The 12043-nt window shown below is 44.6% G+C and overlaps 1 protein-coding gene across 1 annotated transcript in view; it reads left to right on the plus strand.

Moving 5' to 3' along the window:
- LOC128412718 (WD repeat-containing protein on Y chromosome-like) overlaps positions 1–12043 on the plus strand; it is a 37617-nt gene that overhangs the window by 16349 nt on the left and 9225 nt on the right. The window contains 11 exon segments of the mRNA XM_053386005.1: positions 1003–1049; positions 2304–2421; positions 2538–2607; positions 4209–4452; positions 5458–5560; positions 5651–5802; positions 7663–7765; positions 7973–8079; positions 8216–8328; positions 8331–8376; positions 8378–8449. Of these exon segments, the coding sequence (XP_053241980.1) occupies positions 1003–1049; positions 2304–2421; positions 2538–2607; positions 4209–4452; positions 5458–5560; positions 5651–5802; positions 7663–7765; positions 7973–8079; positions 8216–8328; positions 8331–8376; positions 8378–8449 (1175 nt within the window).

Raw genomic sequence — 12043 nt, forward strand, 5'->3', positions numbered from 1 at the left:
TCTAGGAGGAAGGTGAAACGGGAGGCGTACGCTTCCCAGTCTCCAGATGCTGGGTTGAACGGCGAGAAGCTGCTGTCGGTTGCCATTCTGAGTTCCTTGTGTCCCGGAGCTGAAGCCTGGATACACGGTGCGAGGCAGCGGTGTGGCAGGTGGTGGTGCTGCGGTGCTGTGTGTGGCAGTCAGCTCAGCGGGATCCCACCTTCGTCGCCAGTGAAATATACTCAGAGTCGCAAAGTGATTTCATGCTCTTTATTCAGCTCATAGTGGTGAGGAGGAATGAATGTCCCCTCAAAGTATCTGCTATATATACATTATTTACACAATGGGCTGCACATGATTGGCTAATTCCGGAATTCTACTGTAACCCAATCAGGTTGTGGATTCACTTCTATCTGGAGCATGATTGGGTAGTTCCTGCCAACCAATCATACTGCTGCATTGTTCTAGGACCAATCAGACTGCTGCATTCTGAATCCTATTGTTCTAGGACCAATCAGACTGCTGCAGTTTGGATCCTATTCAACTCAGTACATAACACTAAGGAAACTCTAGGCCTTAAAACTCAGTGGGTGGGGAACCCAGCTTGCCACAGCTGCTGTTTAATTCCTCGGATTATGGAGTAGATATGTAGGGAAAGTACAACAGATAGCAAGAAAATGCCAGAGGTTGTACAGTATTGGCTAGATGCAGTTTGTATGGCAAAGTAGAGGACTTTCAGATAAGCAAGGTTGGACTATGGGAGACCCCTCTCATACATCCCTCTCGTACATAATTTTCTAATGGGAAATCTCCCTTGAAACCATGCCTGTGTTCATATCTACATGCAAAGCAGGCAATCGGTACAGATTCCCTATCAGTAAGAACAGCTGCTGCAAGAGAATCGTACTCATCCTATTAATCTCAGGGTTTTTGTCTTCAAAAGCCTGAAAGCCGCCCGATTGTGACCTTTCCTGCAGTTTGTTTTCAGCATGTTTCAAGTGTGCACCTTCTTTGTGATTGCAGGGCTGTGTCAATATCTTGCTCATCTGCTCTGTGGGAGAGGTCCTAAGGCAAGTATTTGAAAGTGTCTGTTGAGAACTAAAGTAGACATTTCGTTAATCATTCCACAAAAGGTGTGCTTCCAGTTGCCAACTTCCCTGAGCAACGGGTAGCCACAAACCTGGAAACAGAAAACAATTCCTAGAAGAGGCCCCGTTATCTTGGGAGGTTTGGAGCTACTATTGGCGTGTTTCTACAGTGGTGGCTGTTTAACACGGCTGATGCAGCTAGTAAGTTTGGATTCTGGAAACCAACTTTTCTGGGTACAGTAAGCAGTACACATTCAACTTGTGTGCATTCAGCTTTACGCATTTGGCAAAAAATGAATGAATGAATGAATGAAAAGGGGGTGGAAAGCGGGCAGGGTTCTGGAGAAAATGACTTTGTCAAACCCACATCCCATTGAACCCAATGGGTTTTGATTACCTTGGTTTGCATATGTCTTGGTTTACATACATTTTGGATTACAAACACGTCAAACCCGGAAGTGAGTGTCCCGGTTTGCAACCTTTTTTTGGATTACAACCCATTTTTTTTTGGATTACAAACAATTTTTTTGGGGAGGCCCCATTGGCGAAAGTGTGCCTTGGGTTACAACCTGTTTTGGTTTACAAATGGACCTCCGGAAGAGTTGTAAACCAAGGTACTACTGTACATGTCATTCTGGCTTTAGGCATGATCCCTGGAATGTAACCCCCGTATAAGTTGGCGGTTTGCTGTACAGGGACTAAGCTCTTCTGCAATACACATGACCATGTGGCAACTCTAGTGCAGAGGAGCATTATTTCACTGCTTCCCTGTCTCTGCTCTGCTGCAGATAGAAATACAAAACTAACAAAAGGTTAGGGTGGCATCTGGGAGGACATTTTCCAGCTGAACAGAAGGGGAAGAGGAGCATCTACTCTTCTTAACAAAGGGAGATAACTTGAGTCAGTGTTTCAGTACTTAATTGGAAGGTCATGCAAGAACTCAGGGCTCTCTCTAGGCAGTTGTGCAGTGTCCTCTTCAGTCAATTATGAAGGCACTGCAATTGGCTTTAGAGCCCACAGATGAGAAAGGTTAGGGACCTACGAGGTGAACTCTGAAACAACAGAACGCGCTGGGGCTCTGAGAGCTTCTACTAACGAACTCACAACATTTTGCAAATCACAAAACAAAGGTCAGGTGCTTCCTATGACGATAAATGGCCAAATTAGGAACCTGATAGCATGGACAAGCTTAATTATTTTTCTTTAATGTTATTATGTTCTCTGAACATGTTTCAGAACGTGGAAAAAGCTGCCCAAATCAGAAAACCTTCCAAATATTAGCCTTGAGAATGCAGCTCTTTCTCCTAATATTACTTACATCCGTTGGAAAGTTCATGGAGACTGGGTTACTCAGGTAAACATTGAAAATTTGGGCCACATACAATTATAAAACAATCTCAACAACACAACATTATTTAACCAATATTTTGTAGCATTTTGATAATGTATTTTTGTTTTCTGTCTTTTTAGCTGAAATACTATGATTCTATTAAAGCAGTCATTTCTGCTTCAAGCCATGAGCCTGCAGCTGTAGTAATAGGTAATTATATTTCGGCTTTTGAATCCAGGAAGTTGTTCTTACATGTTTCCATTTGCTTGGCTTATATACAATTTCTTTTCCTTCCCATATTACAGTGTTGTAGTCACGTTGCAAGTACCATCCATGTGATCAGTCAGGATGAAAAGTTTAGAGCAGGATGAGGAACCTCTGGCCTCCAGAGGTTTGATTTTCGATCTGATTTAATAGTTGTACTCTGCCTTTCAATTGTTGAGCTCAAAGCGGCTCACAATAATCACAGTAGTGTTAAAAAAGCAACAAGCATTGCAGTCACAATAATATCAAACACATTAGCTTATAAATAAAGCAAACAACAATAAATTAATCAAAAAGAATTAAAAGTCATGTGGCATATACCAACAGGGAAAGGTTTTGAGCTTCTTTTGGGAAAATCACAAAAATCCAGACATCTTGCCAATTTAGAAGTAATAGACATTTTGAGGGCCCAAAATTAACTAACTGGCTGGAGCAGACAGATCCAACAGGGCTCTGCTTATGTACTTCTAATGGCAGGTTCTACTTGTGGTAGATTCGCGGGTGGCGCTGTGGGTTAAACCACAGAGCCTAGGACTTGCCGATCAGAAGGTTGGCGGTTCGAATCCCCGCTACAGGGTGAGCTCCCGTTGCTCGGTCCCTGCTCCTGCCAACCTAGCAGTTCAAAAGCACCTCAAAGTGCAAGTAGATAAATAGGTACTGCTCCGGCAGGAAGGTAAACAGCGTTTCCGTGCGCTGCTCTGGTTCGACAGAAGCGGCTTAGTCATGCTGGCCACATGACCCGGAAGCTGTATGCCGGCTCCCTCGGCCAATAAAGCGAGATGAGTGCCGCAACCCCAGAGTCGGCCATGACCAGTGGCGTAGCGTGGGGGGTGCAGGGGGGGCCGGCCGCACCGGGCGCAACATCTGGGGGTTAGGGTTAGGGGGCGCAAATCCACGGGTTAGGGGGCGCAAATTACTTGCCTTGCCCCGGGTGCTGACAACCCACGCTATGCCACTGGCCATGACTAGACCTAATGGTCAGAGGTACATTTACCTTTACTTGTGGTAGATTCCACACAGCAGAAATATTCCCTTCAACATTTGGTTTTGGCATAGAGCTGTGATGTATTGGGAAGTGAGAAAATGGAGGTAGGCAGATGTGCGGATTACATGATTGGATGTTGAGGCCTTTTGTGTCTTTTACTGTCATCTCCATTATGAAGGCAATTTCTCTTATCTCCAGTGCCTTTCAACCAGACCCCACACACCCCATTTCCTATAACTATCTGCCGATCTGAGCAGTGTGTGAAACCATCTTTCCCTGAGAGCAGTTTCTTGATGCCTAAATGGTCTTATCTGTCAGACCTGTCTGTAGAGTTCAGTGGTGACCACTGAAGACCATATTTACATGTTCTTTCCTTTTACCTAGAATGTGGGAAACCGTGCAGCTTCAAGCACTGCAAGAATCTCCCTCCTGTTTTTTTAAATGTTAAAATGGTCTGCATTTTCCAATCCCAAAATGTAAGGCTGTTTATTGTGTATTATCAGTCGTGTCAAAGTCTACTTGAGGCCTGACGGTTGATTCAGAAACATTTGCCCTTCTACAGGTTGCGTTGTGGGAGCAACCAATGTTGAGCAAAAGATGAAGGAAATAAAAGAACACAGGAAAGATTCCAAGGCAAGGAAAGCACAGTTGGTCCTAGGATCTCCCTCCCATAGAGCTGAGGGCGATCAGATTGTTTTTCGAGTCCACAAAGGAGTGAAAACATTTGCACTTAGTAAAAAGAATAACCTTCTTGTAACTGGTGGGATGGATCGAATCATTCGGATGTGGAATCCCTATATGCCTGGGTAAGATTTTATTGCATTGATGCAGCTGTTCTTATAAGGTTTTGTTAAACTCTTTGTGCCATTAGTTATAAACTATTATCATTTAGAACAAATAGATTGCTGTGATTTGTCTTCTGAAATATTGCATAGATAAACCACAGCTAGATCAATAAACTCTTAATGAATCCTAGAGTTTCCTGGGACGAGGGATGGATTGCTAAACCACTCTAAGAACTGTAACTCTGCGAGGGGGTCTCCTAGCAACACTCAGCACCCCTTAACAAACTATACAGGATGAGTTAGGAGGAGCCATGACTTTTTAAAGCGGTATGATACTGCTTTAAATGTTTAATGCCTTTGTATTGACATCCAGGCCTGTCTGCCAGAGGGTTATTGACCGTTACGGTGATTGGATCCAACTGGTGTCTTAACATTGCATGAAAATCTGAGGCAGGTAGAGTCAAGAACAAAAGAATCACAGGTCATGCCCACACGATACATGTAAAGCTCTCTTATACCACCTCAACAGTCAGGGCTTCCTGCAAAAGAATCCTGAGAACTGTAGTTGGTGAGTGTTCTACCCACTCTCAGCACTCTTCACAAACTACAGTTCCCATTATTCTTAATTTTTTTGGTGGGGGGGGCGAATCCCTGACTGGTTGAAGTGGTTTAAGAACGCTTTAAATGTATGGTGTGTCCCCCCCTCCACCTCTTCACCCTCTTTTATTCCTAATGTAACCCTAATGTCTCAGCAAATGAAACTGACCTATGGAAAATGTAACTTGGAAAAATAGACATTGCGCATACCTGTGTAAACCATGAAAACTTTAATAATATTTTTTTAAAAAAAACGTACGGTGTGGATGTGGCCACACTGCACTAGCTCATCCGTCTTTCTCACTTGGTACTACAATTCTCCCTCATTTGTATGTGTTTCAGTTACAGTAGGGCCAATGTTAATCCATCTCTTTTGTTTCATTATATGTTTGAAGCTACTCAGTCTTTAATGTTCTGGTCCAATTGCAGAAGGCCAACAGGTATGCTCAGAGGCCACATGGCCCCTGTCTTCTATGTCCACATATCTGAAGAGGATAAAATATTCTCCATGTCAACGGACAACACAGTGAAGGTCTGTCTCTGTTTTTTGCATGTGCTGAGTTACACTTGTCACGTCTTCAGTACTTTCTCTTTAGCGTGTCTCAATTATTTTTTTTTGCAGATTTGGGATGTTGAGGACCAGACTTGCTTATTCACAGCCTGTTCAAAAAACAGTGGAATTAAAGGAGAGATTAGTGCTTGCCACTACATACCAGGCGTAAGATCGCTCTGCGTTGCCACGGATACACTGGCTATTCTCCATTTAAGACTACGGTAAAAGAAGAAAGCAAACAGACCAGAACTCATGGTCTTAGAGCCAAACTATGTGTTTAAATGAGTGTTCATGGATATGTTTATTTTGGAGAAAAAACTGCCATTGAGTCCCCAATCTGGAAAGTGTTTCTAATCTGGATTGGGGTCCCTTGCCAGTTTTCTGCTGAAAATCAGCCCATGCTTGACTTAGAATAAAAGAATAATAGAATCTTAGAGTTGGAAGGGACCCTGAGGATCATCTAGTCCAACCCCCCGCAATGCAGGAATCTCAGCTAAAGCATCCATGACAGGTGGCCATCCAAACTCTGCTTAAAAACCTCCAAGGAAGCAGAGTCCATCACTTCTCATGGGAGTCTGTTCCACTGCTAAACAGCGCTTACTGTCACAAAGTTTTTCCAAATGTTTAGTCAGAATCTCCTTTCTTCCAACCTGAAGCCATTGGTTCGAGTCCTACCCTCCAGAGCAGGAGAAATGAGTGAATGAGATGTTAGCAGTAAACCATGAATTTGGGGTGGGGGGGGGAGTGGCCAGGAAAAAATAATTTGACACCAGGAAACTAGTTTGAGGCCCAATCCAAATTGAGGTCATTGGGAAAACTCTGGTTGCTTTTTCTCTAAAAGAAAAGCAGCATGATTATTCACGTTTGTTTAATCACATGATGAGCAACACATAGTACAGTGATACCTCAGGTTACAGACACTTCAGGTTACAGACTCCGCTAACCCAGAAATAGTACCTCGGGTTAAGAACTTTGCTTCAGGATGAGAACAGAAATCGCACGGCGGCAGCAGTGGGAGGCCCCATTAGCTAAAGTGGTACCTCAGGTTAAGAACAGACCTCTGGAATGAATTAAGTTCTTAACCCGAGGTACCACTGTAGTTTGGCCCTTAAACATCTAAGATCTGTATTTATGCAGGGGTGTAGCTAGCTGCTCTGGCACCTGGAGCAGCAGGGGCAGGACAATCCGCCCACAGGGGTGCCACAACGATCCGCCCGGGGGGCGGCACGTTGAGCTGCCCACAGCATCTGCCTGGCAGACACAAGCCCTACGCTGCTATTTCGGGCAGCGTGGGGCCCTGAGCCACCCTGTCACTCCCAGGAGAGCCGCGTGCCTTGGGCGCGCTGCAGGCCAGGCCCCGCGGCAACTGCCATCCCCCGTGGCGTGCCATTTTGTCACCCCCTCAGGGATGACGCCCTGGGGTAGACTGCACCCCCCGCTTCCCTCTTCCTACGCCCCTGTATTTATGGAGAAAGGAATACTAGAAACTGCTGCCAACAAGGGTTAATTTACAGAGATGAAAACATTACAAAACCACAAAGTGTTAAATTCCATGTTAAATTTTGAACCTTTTAAATTTTTGTTTTTAAAAATAATATTGATGAGATCCTGGGGTGTTGTTGGACTGCAAAATATGGAGAACTGAGTTTAGGACTGGAAAAATGGAGAGAACTGACATTGACAGATCCTTCCACCGCTAATCTTAATGCAAATTTTTTTAAACGGCTAGTGCCTCAAGCCCTTTAAGTAGTCAACAGCACCTCTGCCAGCCCCAGATGAGGATATTTAGCTCAGCAGACACACCCCTGAACTTCAACTATATTCACATCAGCTGTGCATGCACACCTCCTTTGCTGTATAAGGAACAGGTGTCAGAACCTGATTTTTTCCAGGCTGGTTCTCACTTAACATTAAGCAGCAAGACTTAATTAAGAAAAAAACCTCCCCACATTTCCCACATACTGCAATTCTAAATCAGTTCTGGAGAGGCTGCCATCCAGACAAGCCCCATACAAGTGTACTTACTGCTGCATTGATGGTTTGATCCTCACTTCTTTTGTTTTTTATTCTCCATAAGGAAGATCGCCTCCAGATCCTCACTTGGTTACTTCCCATAAGAAGCCAGTTTTGTGCTGCATGTTCAATGAAGTGTTCAGGCATGTTGTGAGCTGCTGTGAGGGTTCTGTAAGTGAAACGATACTGTAAAATAGAACCAATTCCATGTATTTCCCAATGTGTAGCTGTTCCATTTTGACACATGTGGTTGAGTTTTTTGTGTTTCCTCTCTGTGCATAGAACTGGACTAATTTTTACTACTTTCAAATGTGGGCCATTGAATCCTGACCATGGTGTTTATTCAGATGCTTTCCTATGTATGTGTGTGTTTTTAAGGTGGTCAAGGTGTGGGATTTTGATAGCGGAAAGCACTTATTTGAATTTGGCAATGCTCATGGTGGTTCTGCGGTAACCTGCCTCGCCTTCGATCCTAGCAGAAGAAGGTATGTTTCTAAATACACCTTTTTTGGGGGAGGAACCCCCCACTCTATATAAATTTTAGCTGTGTGTCCCCACCCCTGGCACACAAGTATCTACACAGGTGGAATAAACGATGCATTTATTTCATTCATGTTCTAGACTAATCACAGGAGGACGAGATGGTTGTTTGAATGTATGGAATTACAATAATGGGCATTGCTTGCACACCTTGAAAAGAGGTAAGCAGCATGCTGACGCAAACAGCCAAAAAAATGTTATGTCTGTAGAAAACTCACACGACTTGGATGTTGCAATGCTGCTGTTTTTCTTACCTGCAGAAGACAAAAGTGACGAAGTCTGTGACTGCACCTATGTGGAAGTCAACAAAAACAAGTAAGCAATGCAGACCGTAACCAGATCTTGCCATTGAAGGATGACATCTTAGGGAAGGGACGGTTAATTTCTTTATATTCAGGTGCTTTTCTCTTCTCCATATGGCATTCTGAGAATCAGACACGTATCTTTGTCACCTAAATTGCCCCCCCCCCATGAGCGTTCCACAAAATATCCTTGCTGTAAGGATGAAATATACTCGGAGTCCTGTAATGATTTCATACTCTTTATTGTAGCTTGTAAGACAGTGATTGAATTGCCCCCCAAACCTCAGGCTTTTATATACATTATTTACACAATGAGTCCCGTCTGATTGGCTGATTCTGCTTCCCTCCTGGAGCCTGATTGGTCTTCTCCTGCAAGCCAATCAGTTGTTGCATTCTAGGATCCTACTTGCCTATTGTTCTAGGATCCAAACTTAGTACATAACAAAGGACTTCTTCGCCTTATATTGAGTGAGACCATTGATGGTGGCTCCTCTGCTTTTCAGGGTTGGCCTTTCCCACCTTCCTGCTACCTCAAATGCTTTTTAGTTTTTAGGCAAGGAATGCTAAGGGTCGAATGTGCAGCCTTCTGCAATGCGGAGCCTATGCTGTCACACTGAGCTATGGGGCTCACTTTGGATTGCAAAGGCATTTGATCTTGTACGAATACATACCTGCTGCCAAACTGCCAGGAAAAAAGAATACTAACACCTTGGGTGCCTTTAGCAGGTGTTTAATACGTAGAGATTAGCTGGTAATGCTTTGAATGGCATGGAGCCAAATGTGGTCACCTGCTAATTCATGCAGATCAAAAGCCATTTATAAAGGGGATACCTAGAGAGACCTGCTCAGAAGTTGTCAGTCAGAATGCACACTGACACATTCCCTACTTGCTAAAGACCAGATCAGGTAAAGAGTTGTTGCAACATTTGTGTGTGGAATTCCTTGCGGCTTGGTTCCGCGACGGGGTGAGCTCCCGTTGCTCAGTCCCAGCTCCTGCCCACCTAGCAGTTCGAAAGCATGTCAAGTGCAAGTAGATAAATAGGTACCGCTCCGGTGGGAAGGTAAACGGTGTTTCCGTGTGCTGCTCTGGTTCTCCAGAAGCGGCTTAGTCATGCTGGCCACATGACCCAGAAGCTGTATGCCAGTTCCCTCGGCCAATAAAGCGAGATGAGCACTGCAACCCCAGAGTCGGTCACGACTGGACCTAACGGTCAGGGGTACCTTTACCTTTACCTTCACCTTTACCTTGCTAGTGGGTATATGCTATGCAACTGTAAAAAAAAAAAAGTACTTCCAATTCCATTTCCATCCCAGAAGGATACCATGGTCACTGATATCCAAAGGTCCAGCAGAACCATCACGCTCCCCCTGTCCAATTCTCAGCACAAATCATTCACCAAGGTGACCAAAGCTATCTCAGTCCCATAATCAGGCCTGAAATGGATCTAGATCCATCTGTCTCTTCCAAAAAAAACCCTGGAGCTGAGATATTAGAAACTGGCCGATAATTATCCCATAATTCAGGATTCAGGTCTGGATTTTTTAGTAGAGGCCTTGCAACTGCCTCCTTTAGGCATGCCTTGTTCTAAGGAGCCACTGACCCTTCACTCACTTAGCCAGTCCCCCGCTGCCCCCTTTTTTAAGAGCCAGGAAGGGCAAGGATTTAGTACACGTGTTATGTACTGAGCTGAATAGGATCCAAAATGCAGCAGTCTTATTGGTCCTAGAACAATAGGATTCAGAACGCAGCAGTCTGATTGAATCATAGAATTATAGAGTTGGAAGAGACCACAAGGGCCATCGAGTCCAACCCCCTGCCAAGCAGGAAACACCATCAGAGCACTCCTGACATATGGCTGTCAAGCCTTTGCTTAAAGACCTCCAAAGAAGGAGACTCCACCACACTCCTTGGCAGCAAATTCCACTGTCGAACAGCTCTTACTGTCAGGAAGTTCTTCCTAATGTTTAGGTGGAATCTTCTTTCTTGTAGTTTGGATCCATTGCTCTGTGTCCGCTTCTCTGGAGCAGCAGAAAACAACCTTTCTCCCTCCTCTATGTGACATCCTTTTATATATTTGAACATGGCTATCATATCACCCCTTAACTTCCTCTTCTCCAGGCTAAACATGCCCAGCTCCCTTAGCCGTTCCTCATAAGGCATCGTTTCCAGGCCTTTGACCATTTTGGTTGCCCTCCTCTGGACACGTTCCAGTTTGTCAGTGTCCTTCTTGAACTGTGGTGCCCAGAACTGGACACAGTACTCCAGGTGAGGTCTGACCAGAGCAGAATACAGTGGCACTATTACTTCCCTTGATCTAGATGCTATACTCCTATTGATGCAGCCCCGAATTGCATTGGCTTTTTTAGCTGCCGCGTCACACTGTTGGCTCATGTCTAGTTTGTGGTCAACCAAGACTCCTAGATCCTTTTCACATGTAGTGCTCTCAAGCCAGGTGTCACCCATCTTGTATTTGTGCCTCTCATTTTTTTTGCCCAAGTGCAATACGTTACATTTCTCCCTGTTAAAATTCATCTTGTTTGTTTTGGCCCAGTTCTCTAATCTGTCAAGGTCAATCTCTGACTTTTGCCTTCTGGGTTTCTGGGGGTTTTCCTGTTGTTATTCTGTCTCTCACAGCTACAATAAACCTACCATTAAAATTATGGACTGGTCATTTCTTCGTCAGAGGGCAAACGGCCAAATTTAGCAGGGGATCAAATACTTTATCCCCCTCACTGTACACACACAGTTTTGATATCAATCAGTCTCTCCCTGCCTTGCAAATATTTTTCAATGATCCTTTCTTTACCTGAGCCGGCTGCACAGCAGCTGCTTCTGCTCCGCCGTTAAGAGACATTTCAGGGGGTGGCGGTGATGTCATCCCGTTCCCTGTGAAGAGGTGGTGGAGGCAAAATGTGGAAAGCAGTAGTACATCAGCGAACTGTGGGTGAATTCCAGACCCCCACAAGAGGAGAGGGGGAGCTGGACTTTCTCCTGGGAACTTTGCACCCATAAGTGTCAACTTTTCCCTTTTCTTGCGAGGAATCCTATTTGGAACAAGGGAATTTCCCTTTAAAAAAGGTAAACGTTGACAGCTATGTGCACCCCCACCAAGAAGGAATCCTCCCTTACCCAGTAACATGTTCCATGGACGATCCTCTAGGTTGATTACCCCAAATAATGGCACCTGACAGGTACTGATTGGCCTTAGAACAATAGGATTCAGAATGCAGCAGTCTGATTGGTCCACAGGAGCCAACCAATCCAGCTCCAGGTGGAAGTGAATCCTCACCCTGATTGGCTTACAGGAGAATCCCGGAATTAGCCAATCACGTGGGGCCCATTGTGTAAATAATGTATATAAAGCAGACATTCTGGGGTAACTTCCATTCCTCCTCACCACTATGAGCTGAATAAAGAGCATGAAATCCACTCTCGACTCCGAGTATATTTCAACACGTTTGGTAGTTCTCACCTTTTCAAGGATTCTGTCCACACCCTCAGGCTGGACAAATGGAAAAGTTTCCATTAACACTGGACAAGCAGAGGCTAAAGGGACATCCATCTTCTAGAATCTCATGTTGCCAATTTGGCGAAAGGCCATAGTTT

Source organism: Podarcis raffonei, chromosome 4, assembly GCF_027172205.1.
Source record: "Podarcis raffonei isolate rPodRaf1 chromosome 4, rPodRaf1.pri, whole genome shotgun sequence".
In the NCBI taxonomy this organism is placed as follows: Eukaryota; Metazoa; Chordata; class Lepidosauria; order Squamata; family Lacertidae; genus Podarcis; species Podarcis raffonei.